Source organism: Paramisgurnus dabryanus, chromosome 5 (assembly GCF_030506205.2).
Source record: "Paramisgurnus dabryanus chromosome 5, PD_genome_1.1, whole genome shotgun sequence".
Lineage (NCBI taxonomy): Eukaryota > Metazoa > Chordata > Actinopteri > Cypriniformes > Cobitidae > Paramisgurnus > Paramisgurnus dabryanus.
The window spans coordinates 10,326,933-10,344,495 of NC_133341.1; the positions used below are offsets into that span (position 1 = coordinate 10,326,933).

Consider the following 17,563-nt stretch of genomic DNA (forward strand, 5'->3'; position numbering starts at 1 on the left):
ACAACCCCGATGAGGAACGGAGGCGGCCGTCGCCGCAGGACGCCCTCGGCGAGGGGCAGACTGAGGTGCCGACGTCGACGGGGCAGGTGTTGGTTTCTTTCGACGTGGCATGATGTTGGCAAGGGCCTCAGTCTGTTTCTGGGTGGCGGAGACCTGTTGTGCGAAGTCTTCCACCGCCTCGCCGAACAGGCCGGCCTGGGACACCGGGGCATTTAAAAGCCGGGTTTTATCGGCATCCCGCATGTCCGCAAGGCACAGCCAGAGGTGGCGCTCCTGGACCACCAAGGTGGACATAGCACGACCGACGGCTTGTGCGGTGGTCTTGGTCGCACGTAGCGCCAGATCCGTAGCCGCACGTAGGTCTTTAAAGACCGCCGAATCGTGACCTCCCTCGTGCAGGTCCTTCAGAGCCTTAGCCTAATGGACCTGCAACAAAGCCATGGCATGTATGGCTGAGGCCGCCTCCCCACAAGCCCGGTATGCAGACTCCGTCAGAGCTGACGAATGCCTGCAGGCCTGTGAGGGAAGGGTAGGACGGTCCTTCCAGTAGGAGACGCCGGCAGGACACAACTGCATCGCTACCGAACGCTCCACTGTCGGGATACCGGCATACCCTTTAGCGGCCCCCCCATCGAGGGAGGTGAGGGGTGACGGCTGATGCGGACGGTTCCGGGAGGAAAACGGGGTTTTCCACGTCCGAGTCAGCTCATCATGCACCTCGGGAAAGAAAGGCACTGGTGGGGAAGACTGTGAAGCCCGTGCAGCCCCAAAGTACCAATCGTCTAGGCGGGACGGTACGGGAGGGGGAGGAGCTCTCCACTCCAACCCGACCGCCTCCGCAGCCCGAGCGAGCATGGCCGTCATCTCCGGGTCGAGATCGGGAACCGCAGCCCTTCCCGAAGGAGGGAGAGGATCCGGATCCACGTCCGAAAATGACGGCCCCCCCTCCGATGTTACGACCGATACCGAATCCTCGGGAGGTCCGACAGAGGCAGAAAGCGACGCAGAACGCGCGCTCTCCATCTCCATCGGAACCTCAGATGGTTGCGGATCCGGTGGCTGAGAGCCGCTGGACGAACCAGCTTGCCGATTCAGCACCGTGAGGCGGAGGTCGTCTCTCCGTAGCTTCACAGCCGCCTTCTTAGCGGTGATCAGCAACGGAGGGCGGCGTTCCCGGAGAAACGCCACACGACCCCGCAGATCCGCAAGAGTCAGGCTCTCGCACGCGGAGCATGTCCCTCCCACGAAAGCAGCCTCAGCATGCTGGAGACCCAGACATGAGAGACAGCGATCGTGTCCATCGCGAGGACCCATGTATTTGCCGCATCCAGAAGTCGAACACGGACGAAAAGACATCTTTAAAAAGACGCTTTAACGCCCGTGAGCAGTGAACGGCTGTCTTTAAAAAGACACAAGTTCAACTGCAGCTCTTTTAGGGGAAATCACTCTTTTAGCTGTGTAGTTGATGAAGCACACAGGGAGGAGAACGCACACACTCAAATAAAAGAGAGTGAAAAAGGTGGAACACTCCGCGAACCTCGCTGTGGTGCCTTCGCCCAATCAACTAAGCACGCAGAGATCTATCCAGAGAGGTAAGAGCAGCTTCTCGTGAGCAGTGTTTGTCTGCCAGCTTTCGAAGCTAAAAAGCTGAGTTGATAACTGCACCTGCCGCTCATTAAATACCTGTGCGGCGGGGCGGCGCCGGCAGATGCAATTATCTGCATGCCAAGTTCATTGGCGTTTTAAAGGTTTCTCGAAGCAGATAGGTCACCCGCGAAGCGGTTCCCAATTCGTCGGTCACGACGTGACGTCGTAGTGACCGACTGAAAGGGAACTATACTCTCATTTTGGCGTAATAAAGGGATGGTTCACCCAAAAAGGAAAATTCTGTCATCATTTACTCACCCTAATGTTGTTACAAACCTGTATAAATATCTTTGTTCTGATGAATACAAAGGAAGATATTTTGAGAAATGTTTCTAACCAAACCATTCGTGGACCCCATTTACTTCTATAGTATTCATTTTTCCTACTATGGAAGTGAATGGGGTCAACTAACGGTTTGGTTACAAACATTCTTCAAAATATCTTCATCTGTGTTCATCAGAACAAAGAAATTTATGCGGGTTTTAAGAGTGAGTAAATGATGACAGAATTTTCATTTTTGGGTGAACTATCCCTTTAATCAAGGACTTTGCTGCCGTAACATGGCAGCAGCAGGTGCAATGATATTACACACTGTCCGAAAATAGTCCCCATGGTAACTTTCAATAGCAGGGAGAATATTTTCGGGCACTCCGTAAAATCGTCACTCTTTGGTCATTTTTGAGCGCGATGCTAATGGTCTAATCAGGTTCAATGACTTATGTTAAGCTATGCTAAAAGTGTTACCACCAGACCCAGAGATCGGCTAAATGGATTCCAAAACGGTAAAACTTGAATGTTTAACTCTAGGGGAGCTGGAAAATAAGCCTATTTTCAAAGAAAGTGGAATGTCCCTTTAAACTTGGCAACCGTTCAATTGTGCAGTAAGTAAACTTGGAAATGTCTTCCTGAAGCCATTGACTGTAACTGCTGTATGCTTCCGTGAAATTAGTCAAGCTCAGTCATCTGGATAAATAAACACAACAATTTTGTGATACAGTAACAGCTACTGTCATTCTAGTCACAGGGATGCCTTATAGTTTGTACAATGTTGTGATTTAGCATTTAAACTGCTAATGCTAGGCAGATCGGGGCAAAACCACTAGGAATTCATATACTGCATCAAAAAATGTGATGACATGTTGCCAGACTGCCTATGAGACTGTATCTCTGCAAAGCTATGACATACTGATGGTGGTGCTTATGTCTCATTACAACTCATTGTATTTTATTTGTACATTGTATTTGTACGTCTTATTGCTAAATATATACTGTATATTACATTATAAATATATGCCCATACATGGTTCATGCATACACTCTAAAAATGGCTGAGTTATTTTTGACCCATAATGGGTAAATATTGGACAGAACACATGCTGGGTTAAAAATGGCCAAATGTTTGGGTGTTGTTATGCAACCATGGGATATAATAACACAGCAGTGTGTTCTGTCCAATATTTACCCATTATGGGTAAAAAATAACCCAGATATTTTTAGAGTGTATATTGCAGAATATTAAAAATATAAGCACTAGATTCCCATATATGAAAATGTATTATATCATATTATATTATGCAGTATATTTACATATATTTTGCATTGTAAGGGCAGGTAGATTCAGGGAATACATTTTATCATGGGGTACAGGAACACCTGTAAATGTTTCGATGGTGTATGATTTACAATAACCCATTTTGTACATGCACAGTGGGGTGTGCGTGGAAACAAACTTTATTAATTATCATTATTTATTGTTAAATTCAGCATTTTCTAATATGTTTTTTTAATTAGTTGCCCAATGAAATAACAAAGAAACAGAAACACAATTAAATATTTTAAAATATATCGATCGTTATTGCTTCATGTTTGCCAATGCATGAACTAAATTTGAATAAAGGAATGAAACCTTATTGTAAAATGTTACCAGATCTTTTCAAAGTCCCTTTAGGCAAGTCACGAGACTCGGCAGCCATGTAGAGGATCTACCATAACTATTGCTTCTTAAGCTTAGAACAATTGATGATTGGCAGGACTTCCATCTCTTGTGTGGCCATACTTGCATCCTGTTAATTTCTATGTCTGCAGCAGTCAACAATTAAGATTCGACCACATAGAATCTAATCTGGATTTGATTTACAAATACATTCACTAGTATGTAAATTTCGTTGTGGTTCCCTTCATGTGTCAACAGTATCTCCATCCGTTCATTCTCTAAACCCATTGGTCCTTTGAATCACAGGAGCAAGGACACAAACCAGGAACACTTTTGCTGTGAGGCAACAGTGCCACCCGCCGAGCCACCCTGTCAACAGTTTCTGTTCTGCAAGGTTTCATAATCGAATGCTCTGGAAGGCTGAATTGTAACTGATTTGTTATTTCAAAATGACTTGTTATGGTGGTCTTCATGATTACAGTTCTGGCCATCATCTGGCATCTTTAGTGGTTGTCTTTATTCTAGATCTTCTGAGGACTGTCTGTGAGAAGAATTAAAAGTGAAGAACATCTGCGCTTCTACAAGAACTGAGTCAACCTGGTAGAAAATATTTATCATAAAGCTTAACTTCAGTCAGCCTGATTAAGATTATGTGTGGCGTAATTGTAACTTACAGCATTTAAATATTTTATGAAAAGGATAGATTACTTATTTTATGAAAAGGAAAGATTACTTATTTTATGAAAAGGATTTATTAACATCAATATGATTATCATAGAACATTACTACAATAAATGTGACTCTGCAACCAATTTTATTACATTTATTTTTAATATAGTCTTTCATCAATGTCCATGTAAATTTAAAAATTAAAGTCATTGTGGTAACACTTTACAATAAGGTCCATTAGTTAATGCATTTACTAACATGAACAAACCATGAGCAATATATTTGTTACAGTATTTATTAATCTTTGTTAATGTTAGTTAATAGAAATAAACCTTATAATTGTATGTTCATGTTAGTTCACAGTGCATTAACTAACGTTAACAAGATTTTAATAAAGTATTAGTAATTGTTGAAATTAACATTAACAAAGATTAATAAATGCTGTATAAGTGCAGTTCATTATTAGTTCATGTTAACTAATGTAGTTAACCAATGTTAACTAATGAAACTCATTGTAAAGTGGTACCGTTATTGTTTAAAACACTTTAAACCAGTGTCTCTTTAAGCAATAATGTACAGCGCATGCGCATGAAAGTATCGAGACAGGACACTCACACAAAGGCAATAGAAGACGTTTGCATACACACCTTCGTCTTTTTTTCTTTTATTTTCACTTTTTTTAAGAACAGAAAGATTTGGAGCATTTTCGTCACCGTAATGTTTGATTCCTGTTCTTTGTTTTCTTTGTTTTTTTTTTTTAAACTTTGTTTGCAATGGTCAATCCACTACTTTTCTTCATCTATCCTAAGTTTTTTAATGTATTGTAAATGGGTCATTCTTCATTTGTTGTGGCAAGTGATGTCCCTCTACTTTACAACAGTTGAAATAAACTTTAAATATCAACAAATTATAAAATTGTCCATGTTTGTATTCTGTAGTATATAACAACATGTGTGCACTATTAACAATTACATTTTTTGTTGAATTTTAAAATACATATTCAATTGAGTTCGAGAGATAACGCCATACCTCATAGATTGTAATTGCAACAATATAACATTTTTAACAAAGCCTCACCTATTTCAAACACCAGATGGCAGTGTTTAGTTTATTTTATGCTCATTCAGGTCACCATCACTCAAATAGCTTTGTTTAACAAATTTATATTCTTCATGCAGTGTCATAAGAAAAGTAAATAATTATATAAGGGTTTTAGACATTGTGTAAATACATAACGTTGTTTTTGTGTAGACTTTCCAGCAAGCTATCTGTCCGACAGAAAATGAAGCATCTGCTTAAAATACTATAACACTCATAGCTGATCGCTGAGGTGAATTTTAAGACTTAAATTCCATGAAAGCTTGGTCTGTAGTGATGTTATAGCTCAATTTAGATGCACAAGAGCACATATAGTACTGTGCCTAAAAATAACGTGATAGAGATGGGACTCTGACATATGATCTGACCCATTTTGACACGTTTTATACATTCTGTACGACGTATGAAATAGCTGGGATATGTTTATACAACTTTTAAAGCTTAATATTAAGAATCAGATCTCATATACATAACAATTTATTCTTTTGTACATTATGTGCTAAAAAACTCTCGAAATGTTATTTTGTTTCAGCATGTTACTTTTCCTTTCCCCAAAACATTTAATAAGGAGTTAAACTTGTAAAACGCGTTACTTAACTGCTATACAGCTTATACGCCGACAGAGGTCACTGTTTTATTCCTCAAAAGTAATTTTCTGAGCTGTTCTGGGAATTCAATCACTCGCGTTGTTGAGTTTACGATTAGAGAAGAGGAGGCAATTTTGCCGTTCTGTCTGCGATGTTGCTTTTTTTAAGCTGTTTTTATTTTTTTAACGTGAGAGACATCTGCTTATCTGATTTACATGCGGCCGTGACAGTGACTGCAACGTCGACTTTCCAAACAAGACTGCTGCTTGAGAGGGTCTCACGCCTATCAGAATACACATCCAGCTCTACAAGTTTAGTTTTAACTTTAAGGATCAGCTTTAAGTCGCTAATGTTTTGCCGAAATCAGACTGCGAGAGCCACCGTCGCTCGGGGCTCCGCGCTGGAGATGGAGATACGCAGAGGAAAGTTCAGACAGAGTGTTTTCATGGAAACCCCACAGGTAAATGAACATCACTGTGTCCACAGGGACAGCTATGTGTTATACCCTACTGAACAGTTAAAAACCAGTATATTAATAGAAACTAAATAGTCTGGTAATGTTTGGGTTTTATTGGTGTGATGATGTGGTATTTGGCGAATAGGAAACAATCAATAGCTTATACTAATGTAACTTACTGTACGATAGCCTACTATATTATTTGCTATAGTCAAGTTGAAAAACACTATAGTAAGTTATCTAGGATTTAACTGTTTGCTGTATAGTAAATACTATAGCAATTGTTTTTCCACATTGTAGTGAGTCTGTTGTTGTCAGTATGTCATTGCTAAATTTCCTTGAGAGGAGGACACTATCTTTTCTTGCATATCATTTCTTACGAGAAAACTTTGTTTGAGGTACTATATCAAATATTGCTTTAATCCTATGTAATCCGTGTAAGAGGAAAGAGCTTGATAACATCTGTATATGATTATCCTGGAGTGGGTCGAGTTAAAAGAGAACTTGCTTTAACCCGCAATTATTTTTATACGTAGCCTGCTGTGGTGAGATGGAAAGAAGCAGAAAGGCTCGTTCGGAGTGTGGCTGCTAAGAGTTTAAATCTATTGTTTTGCTTGGGACCATAGTCTTCATTCTGCTGTATAGCTTGCTGACTATAGGAATTTACATTTTGCAGAAGTACTGTATATGCTTGGCCTGCTGGATGTTAGAAAGAACAATCCATCCATTCTCCAAACATGCTTGTCCTTTGTACACGTTCAGAAAAAGGTACAAAAGCTGTCACTGGGACTGTACCCTAATATATACCATTTAGGTATACAACTGGTACCAATATGTTTTATTAAAGTAATAACATTAAGGCAATGCTTAACTGATGTAGGCCTACTGCCCCAATGACAGCTTTTTTGTACCCTATATCTGAGTGCAGAGTCACATGGCTATAGCCTATCCCTGATATTTGGGTCACAGACAGTACATCCTGGACAGGGTATATCCACAGAGCACTCAGACCTTAGGGCAATTTTTTTACTCGAGTTCACTTAATCTGCATGCCTTTGGACTGTAGGGAAAAACAGAGGACCTGGAGTAAACCAGCGCTGACAGGGACAGCATGCAAACTTTCAGAAATGCCGCTCAAAAGTGTGCCGTCCTTTTAACTTTAAAAAAAAAATTGGTTCTGAGAGATCTAATAGTAGAGGGAGACAAGATCCTGTTTGTGTAAGAGGATCATTGGTTGTTTATAATCTTTACATATACCAAATATGTTTACCACCAGTTTGAGATTTTGATAAAGTTGATAACTATTGAAGGACTGGTCTTTTCTTGACTACCTCAAAGATAAAATAGTTCCCTTACCTTCTTTAATCGCCAAAATGTTCTGGAGGTTTTGCTTTGTTTTCTGTTTGAACAGCTGAAATCAGATTTTGCATGTCTTGCAAATTAAGTCTTGTTTACTGCATGGACTTGCCTTTTAACCCTTATCAATATCATTCTGGTAACAACATAATACATTTCCAACTACCTAAGTCCCTAAGATGGATTTGATTTCAATTAACTCATTGTATGCTTTTTTGAAAAGCCTTTAAGTCTCTCAGTTCCTCACTGACATATTACCCCCAGACTGGATGTGATAAAGATGTTTGATATGTTTGTCATGACTGCTGATTGGAAATCAATATGGCTTATTGAAGATTTTCTTAAGAAGATCTTTTGACTTTAAGCATTGTGTATGAAGTGGGTGACCTAATGGACCTTTACAATTGTGTGCCCCAGTTTCCAGTGAAAGGAGTGCAGCAGGCCGTGTCTGAATAAGGCTCAGGTGAATTAAGCAATTAAACCGAGGGTTAAAGAGAAGGAAGATGGCTGGATCAGTTAAGTTACATTAATTGGAAAACTGGAACACCCTCACAGACCTTAAATAATGTTAATGGATTTTTGACTTTGTTTAACAGCAAGTCTTCTTGGTACCTGCTGTCATCTGCTCTCTGTTGTGTTGAGGATCAGCCTTGTGGAAGTCAAAACGACATTATTGTCAATTATACCACGGGTCTGTTGAATGCTTTATTTCTGATTGGCTGAGAAATGTTCCGTGGGTATGCATTAATTTCTGATAACCGCACACCTAACTTGTTAAATGTCTTAAAAATAGGCACCAGAGCAATGTTTGTGGTAACTGTGGTATAAGAGGAATAATTGACTTGAATTATTTGAAAATAATGCACACCCGCGGTGTAACGCCACTCCGCTTCGCGTCGTGCCGCATTGCACCTTGGGTGTGCATTATTTTCTTATAATTCAATCCCGTTGGCCCCTCGTCAATTATTCCTTAAGTATTTCCATACTCGAAATGTTTGGCATTTAGATAAACGTTCGTGTTTTAACTCTCTTTATTTGTCTCGTATTATGCGTCATCACAGTTGTTTCCTAAATCACACTGTCATCTGCACTGTGTTGTCCTGAGGTTTTCACGACTCATATCCTTGAAATTATACCAGTACACTGGTAGTGTAGTACATTTAATGTCAGACACAATTTTTAGATTTGGCTAGCATGTGTGCATTTTTTGGTCGGCCTTTTATTCTTTTTAAAACATAGTCCATGAAACCACACTGCTTGCCTGCTGAGGGATCCTGCCACATATAGATTTTCCTGAAGGAAGTTAAAAGTGATGTAGGTTACACACCACCAGACCTGACACACCCTTCCACCCACATTGCCTGCTTTTATTCCCTATATACCGCATTCACTTGTTCTTGATAGTTGCTCAATATTAATGTAGCATCTTCTTGAAACATTGTTCCCACATTGTAAAAATTCCTTTTTGAATCCACTCTTATTCCGGCGTAATAGTCAAGGACTTTGCTGCCGTAACATAGCATGATATAACGCAGTGCCCAAAAATAGTCCCCTGCTATTGGAAGTTACTAAGGGGACTTTTTTCGGCTGCTGCGTAATATCATTGCGCCTCCTGCAGCTATGTTACGACAGCAAAGTCCTGGATTATTATGTCAGCATGGGAGTTTAGTTCCTAGACATATCTGCATAGAAAATCGCAAATTTAAATTTTCCAACGGTCTTAGTACACGATGTAACTAAAGAAGATTAAAGTTTTAAATAGAAAACAAATATCGAAACTCTTTGTTTTTTTTTTGGAGCGCGATGCTAACGGATATAATTAGATTCAATGGATTGTGCTAAGCTATGCTAAAAGTGGTACAGTCTGACCCAGAGATCAGCTGAATGGATTCCAAAATGGTAAAAATCAAACATTTAACTCTAGAGGAGCTGGAAAATGAGCATATTTTCAAAAAAACCTGGAGTGTCCCTTTAAAGGGAAAATATAAGTTTATAAAACTTAATTTTTTAGGTCTTGCCAGTTGAAGTAAGTTTTTTAAGTAGCAGCTTTCACTTGTATGCTTCCTCCAACAGAGGTTTGTTTGTTTGGACAGTCACAGTTACTGTTTTTCCAGACTGATTCAGTATTTATATTGCTCTGTTTTCTCCATTGATGTGCTGTCCGGTGGAAATACTTTAAAGCATTCATCCTTATACTCTGAAACGTGCTTAGACATACCAGCTATGTTTTGTGTAAGAAATTAAGGTGGAATATATCTTTCACATTTTTTTATTAAGAATAAGAATAATGTAAATTTGGCACGCTTACATTTTTTAGCTAATCGTTTTCCACTTATTTGTTATTATTTCACCTCAGTTCCTGTAAGGTCATACACCTCATACCACACGTTCAGAATGTGGCTGAACATTCCATAAGCTTAGAAAAAGTTGAAATCTTAGACATTTCCTCTTTAGCATATAAGAAGAACCTCCTGGCCCCAAAGAACAATAGGGGATCTTTCAGCACTTGGGCCTAAAAAGTTCTCCTGGTTCCTGGCAGATTGCCGTAAACCGGAGAGAAGGATAATCATCACGCTATGATGTAACAGAAGTCTCGCTCATTATAGTTAGTATGCCAGGCACTCTTAAAACTGTGAGTGCTAGAGAGAGGTGTGTTGAGAAATGTTTGGTTTGTGTACGTGAAAGAGAGGGGATGTTTGAGTTTCAGTAGCAAAAGGTTTTGAAGGAGGATTTTGTTCTGTCTTTGTTTGTTTTTTGCCTAGAATTGTTTGAATAAAACCCATAACCAAAGAAGCATATTGGCAAAACTTAATAGAAACAACATCCTGTGATTGTGCACAACATATTAGCAGTAAGTGGGAGTGATGGGGAAATTACATACAATGGAATCCAGTTAAAACTTTTTTTTACTTGTTCTTAAACTATTTTACAGGATCTCCATGTAACTCATATTCTGGGTATTTGCATATGCAAAATAACACTCAACTGTATAGACGGTTTCAGCAGTAACAACATAAACAAACAGCTTTTGTGGAGCAAACGTAACTTTCGGTAAACTCCGCAAAGAATCAATAACAATAGAGTCCTTTTAGAGTAGTTTATTTCTGAGAACAAGCAAAATAAACAACAAGTAGATTACCTTAGTTCATATTTCATAGCTTAACCGTATAAAAAACGACACTGAGCTAAGGTTGCTGTGTAAAATGTGTATTATGATGTATACAATGTTAACTACAAACCGGCTGCCAGACCTTCTTTCACATAGTGCTGATCCATGATCGCCGTCTTCTCTCGTCTTTAGGAAACCAAAACATTTTTTTTTTTCGATGAGGTATTTGTTCCAGAGTTCAGTTTAGCCACTAGTCACACCATTAAACAAACAGAGAATGAAAGTAAAGTTCCGACCAGTCGTGTAACCGTGACAACGTACATGCGCCGATGAAACGGTCTATATTCATTGCACATTGTGCATTTTTAAAATGGGCACAGCATTTCGGTGACATTGACTTTGCAGATGATGTCCTTCAATATTTCCCTGTTTCCTTACAATAAATGAATAGAGCCTCAGATGTTCAGTACAGCAGGATGTCAAATAGTTTTGAGCTCAAGGCCATCAAGATGTCCAATCTTATCTTATCTGACTTGTGCGGAGCTGACAGGACCATTATTCATACCATTAGGGGCGGTTTTCCGGACAGGGTTTGTCCTAGTCCCAGACAAAAAAAGCATGTTTGAGCTGCCTTCATTTAAAAACATCTTGCACTGACAAACCTTAAAGGAATAGTCTACTCATTTTCAATATTAAACTATGTTATTACCTTAACTAAGAAGAGTTGATACATCCCTCTATCATCTGTGTGCGTGCACGTAAGCGCTGGAGCGCGTTGCGAGACTTTGATAGCATTTAGCTTAGCCCCATTCATTCAATGGTACCACTCAGAGATAAAGTTAGAAGTGACCAAACACATCAACGTTTTTCCTATTTAAGACGAGTAGTTATACGAGCAAGTTTGGTGGCACAAAATAAAACGTAGCGCTTTTCTAAGCGGATTTAAAAGAGGAACTATATTGCATGGCGTAATAGCACTTTTGGGAGTACTTCAACTCGCCTGAAAAATCCGCTCCCCTTCTCCCTCTCATAATGGGAGAGGGAGAGTGTTACTGCACCGAGTCGAAGTACTCCCATAAGTGCTATTATGCCATACAATTTTCAATTAATCGTGCCTTATACTTTTCAGTCAGCATTTTAAAGTAAACTCCTTAAAATGTATGTATAATAAAAAAACGCTTTTCACTTACATATATATATAACTATATATAGAAGCCCTGGCGAACATCCTGGTGACGCACCCTGACAGCTGTTCCATGTAGCCTACTGTAGGCAATAAAAACAAAATTGTGTTGAATGCTGAAATCACTCCCATATGTATCATCTTACGGTCCTCTCAGAAGCACTCGAAAACAAAAGTTCTCATAGATATACAGTGTAATTCTCATCCTGGATTTAACTGTTTATCTCTAACTTTAAATTGAAGGGTTAGTGGTCTTTGCCCGAAGACATGGTTTCATTATCTAAATTACTGTGGCATTCCAGAATGTTTAACTTTGCTGTTTTGAAAAGGATCAGAGTTTGTCTATTAGCTTGAAGGAATATCTTCCAGACAGAGGGGGGTGAATTTGTTAATGTCATGTACCTCAGTCAGCTGCATAGAGTTTAGCAGCTTGAGGGTCTCGTTTCATACGTACCTGTGTTTGTAGGAAGTGAGTCATACACTATTTGTCTTACTCCTTGACATGTTTCCACACAATCCTGCTCTGAACAAATCACTGGTATAGTTGTGCTTGTTTCGTAATCCTGCGTTGGGTCAAAAAAAGGCAAACCCATCCTGTGGTGGTGGAAATTAACCCTATGTTGGATTGTTTCAAATATTAACATTTCATCTGGTAAACCTATGTGTGGGGATCGAATGTGTGGGAAAAGCAACTTTGACGCTGTTGTTTGCTAACTACTAAAGTTATTTTGGGAAGCATTATCTGTCAGATGAGACTATTGAACTTGGCAGCAGTGGTTCTTCACCTTTTTCACTTCAAGGCCCCCTTACTGCCCACAACAATATTTAAAAGCCCCCCACTCAAAAATGTTTTTCCAAATGAAAAGAAATAGAGCTTGGAATGACTAGACAGATGGTTTCATCGGATTCACATGCGTTGTGGCAGTTATGCACCTGAACCGAGGTAATCTTTCTATTTTAATTTATTTATCAGTCTGGCTAGTGGCTAAACTGATCTCTAAAACAAATACCTTTTTGAAAATAAAATGTTTTGGCTTGCAGACGACGAACATGGATCACAACTGCGGAGAGGTTTGGAAGGTCCTGTAGCTAACATTGTGTACATTATTTTTACAGAGTAACGTTAGCGCAGTTCATACACGTTACATATGATATATGAATGAAGATAATTTACTTGTCATTTATTGCCCTTGTTATCAGAAATAAACTACTGTGAAAGGACTCTGTTGTCATTGATTAAATGTAGGCAACAGTTTACTTCCTAGGATTTAAGATGTAGATAAGACCGACATTATCATAATTCCTCACACTCGGACTCACAGCCAGTTTACTCCTGTTTAGCATTGCATCGTGACCGAATCTTTCAAACATGGTAAGAAGCGTCACATTTCAGTTTTTTTACCATAAACCACGCGAACACATTGTATTATATCAAATACACAAATTAACGTTTTTTTGCAATGAAATAGGTGCTTTTATTTTTTATATGAGCCCCCATCGGACATCTGCTGAGAGCTCCCTGTGGGCCCTGGCCCCTAGTTGAGAAGCACTGATCTAGGGTATAAAAAGCATTTGCCAAAATATTTTACCTTAAAAAAGGGTTTTAACACGGTTTAATGTGAATCAGTGTACAATAAATTAATCAGACTTCCTAATGCAAGGTATGAGAGCAAGGACACAGCATGTTTTTTTTTTTGCCAAGTTCACCTGCTGTTCAGCTGTGAGTGCAATAAAATGTAATAAAAATGCATTGATGTAGCATTCTGTCATGCCACCCGGATACATGCACTGGAAACGTTTTTTTAAAAACAGCTGAAATAATGTCACGCCACTGAATTTGCAGCTAAGATGTTGCTACTTTTAGTTAATTACTCCCCAACATTGTCTGTACTTGTCTTTTTTTAATCTAGGAAATGTACTGTAGCATAAACAGTGAAACTGTAAACAGTTTGAACGTCACCGCTTTCATTGAGTTTACCCAGTGGATTTGATAGAATCTACACTTTTGCCTCATTCCCTCAACTTTCTATTCATCTGTGAGACTTGGCCTCTCTAAATGCCAAGAGCATAGCATTGTACACACACAAATGACCAAGTGATGACGGCCACAGCTGTCTCACACAAGCCATGTACGTCATTGCTGAACACAGTCCAAGCCATTACAGACCTGTATTTGTAACCCAGTTCTTTCCCACTTTTTCTGAAATGACTATACTTTGACATCTGTGCCAAACGCTCTTGCAGAAACTCTGCTACTGTATGTATCACACTCATATTGACCTGGGGCATTTGTTAATTTTTTTTTACTTCAGACACAAACTGAGACCCATAACCATTTGTTAGTTCTCCTTTACAGCGTCCTCAGTTTCTGAAAATGGCATTGATCGTCATATTCCCCAGCCTGATCTGATGAGCTTTAATACAATCTCTTCCGCTAAGCCAGTAGATATTTTTATTCCCCAAAGAGAAGATTAAAATGTTACTGTTTTGTTTTTTCCCAACCCTCTTAGGTAATCAGGGTCATTTTTAGAATGAAGGGTATAGTGAGAGTTCAATTAATCCATACCATGTTTAAAATTATTAAGGTTAGCAGGGAGTTGGTTTGTGTAGTTTGTTAACTGTGTTGAATATTTATTAAAGAGCCACTATGATCCGATTCATGTAATTTTACATTTCCTTTGGTGTGTAAAAATGTGTATTAGTACATGTTAATAATATGCAAAAGGAACAAACCCCAAAGTAAAGGATGACGCGAGTTATCATTTCCAACGTAAATCTCTTTTGTTGGACTACAACAAACATATGAATTGTAGGCAACAGTTTACTTCCTGGGTCTGTTGACGTGGACAAGACCGAAATTATCATAATTGCTCTCACTTCGGACTCTCAGCCTGTAAGTTAACTCATTGGAATTGCATTGTGAGCGAATCTTTAAAACATGGTAAGGAGCGTCACATTTCCGGCTGACGTCAGAGGTATTCAGGCCAATCAGAACGTACAGATTAGCTGGCCAATCAGGAACACTGCGCTTTTCAGATCGATGAGCTTTGTACGAAATCAGAGCGTTTGAGAAAAGCAGAATATCTGGAGCTACAAAAATGTATGGTATGTGGAAAACAATTAGGTTTTTAACCGTAAACCACACAAACACATTGTATTATACACGAAATAACGTTGTTTTTTAGCAATGAAATAGGTGCTCTTTAACTAGCTTTGACTGTAGGCCCCTGTAAAATCTCTGTAAGGACGATACAATGGAACAAATTATTAATTTTTGGAACGTTTTTGCATATTCGAGAGTTGCTTTGGATAAAATTGCTAAATGATTAAATGTATGTAGGTGAAACAAACTGTAGAGAAGGATTTGATGTATAGACCTTATGATATAAATATCTGTTCCAACAGTTTCAGGTACCGATTTTTAAAGTGGTCATATGACTACAAAAATGATTTTGTGTATTCGTTGTAATGATGTTGTTTACGTGGTTTAAGGTTCAAGAAACACATTATTTTACACATAATGTTTATGTGGAACGTTTATGTCGGTATTTGAAACTGTTGGAACAGATATTTATATCATAAGGTCTATACATCAAATCCCTCTCTATACTGTAGTTTGTTTCACCTCAGCAGATGTTCATGTAAGGTTCAAAAAACAATTTTTTTTCCACATAACGTACATTTTTTATTGCTCCTCTATGCCAAGCCTTACTGATCGCATTGATTTTTACCATAGACTGTAAAAAAAGATGGAAGACGCCCATTCGCTCTCTTCCATTGGTGAAAAGTGAAGCCGCCAGTGTCCCAATACGACGCTGACATCTTGGGTCTTGAGTCTGCGTAGTAGCGATTTCGGGATCAGTTCTGCCTAGTAGTGAGCAGGAAGTAAAGCCTCGAAATCAAGGCCCCGCCCTCACTCTCGCAGGATGCGAATATCACAGCTGACTGTCAATCATGACGTTACACTACCGTTTTTATACCATTAAATAACTAAAGACAAACTTATTTTATAAACAAACACTTGAATTTACATCAGCGTGATAAAAACTACTGTAAATTACAGAAACCAGCTTTGAAAAAAAGATAATTGAAGTGTTATTAAATTGTTTAGTTGGTCTCAACCAAGCGTGCCGCACAAGCCCTGAAAAGTGAAGCCAAAACGCCTCGATCGCCCCCCAGTGACTGGTCCCAGTATAGGTCATAAACCCCGCCTCCCCATGTTATTCAATGGGACTTGAGACCAACAAAAAAAAATTATTTCACTTCAATTATCGTTTTTCCGAACCTGGTTTCTGTCATTTATTGTAGTTTTTATCACACTGATGTAAATTTAAATGTTTGTTTTTAAAATAGGTTTGTGTTTAGTTAGTTATTTAATGATATAAAAACGGTGGTGTCACGTCATGATTGACAGCTGTGATATCGTGTGATATGCGCATTCTACGAGAGCGAGGGCGGGGTTTTGATTTCGCGGCTTCACTTCCTGCTCACTACTGTGCATGACTGGTCCCGAAATCGCTACTGCCCAGACTCAAGACCCAAGATGTCAGCGCCATATCGGGACACTGGCGGCTTCACTTTTCACCAATGGAAGGGAGTGAACAGGCGTTGTCCATCTTTTTTACAGTCTATGGTTTCAACAAGTCTCATTGAATAACATGGGGAAGGCGGGGTTTATGACCTATACTGGGACCAGTCACTTGGGGGGCGATCAAGACGTTTTGGCTTCACTTTTCAGGGATTGTGCGGCACGTTTGATTTTTACAAAGCTTATCGTTCTGAGAATCACAGTGTGCACTAATTGACCAGCTATCCAGTGTATTGTGATTGGCTGGATACCTGAAGAAAGTGAGAGAAATGTTACACCCCTTACCATATTTGGAATATCAGCTACCAAAGCATGGCAACAATACTACAGCGAGCCTGTGAAAGTTATGCGTATACTTTGCGTATACATTTTGGCGGCTTTATGCAAATCTTTCCACACAATGATGTATGTGTACTGTGTGTGGGGCGTGTTTGAGGAATTTTAGGATGGCATGAATGAGCCTTCACTTTTAGAAAGAATATCTCTTTGGGTTTGAGACTTAATCTTTTGTGACAGATCTTATGCAAAAACTGCTTTTAACACACAAAGGAAAACATGAAATTGCATCACATGACCCCTTTAAGGGGTCGTTTTTTTATTTTATTTATTAAAACTTAGGTTGAATAGTAATGTTAAAGAGTGACACCAGAGTTTTAGATCCCAAGCAACCCAATTTCCTTGGACGTTCAGAATATTTTTATCTTTGTCATTAACACACTTCTTGGCACAATTTTAGAAATCCCTCTAATTAGCTACCAAGTCACCTAAGAGCACTAAATTAAATCTGATAATAAGGTGATAGACCTGTTTGTCAGTATGATTCCATCATGTTGTTGTCAGTCCTCTCAGTGGAAAGGTTACTCACATCTTGCTTTCAGTCTGTGAGACATGATTTTGCCCAGACACATGAGTGGGAGACATTATGATGTCAAAGGA

The 17,563-nt window shown here is 39.2% G+C and overlaps 1 protein-coding gene across 3 annotated transcripts in view; it reads left to right on the forward strand.

The window, feature by feature from the left end:
• Positions 1-17,563, forward strand: part of rtkna (rhotekin a) — a 137,599-nt gene that overhangs the window by 42,833 nt on the left and 77,203 nt on the right. Inside the window, exon 1 of one of the 3 annotated variants that reach the window (XM_065266974.2) lies at positions 6,022-6,394. The exons of 1 other annotated variant lie outside the window; for it this stretch is intronic. In XM_065266974.2, coding sequence (XP_065123046.2) covers positions 6,086-6,394 — 309 coding nt within the window. In that variant the 5' untranslated portion in view covers positions 6,022-6,085. Of the gene's footprint in view, positions 1-6,021; positions 6,395-17,563 lie in introns of those variants that run through there. One more of the 3 variants, XM_065266970.2, reaches the window with a different exon arrangement.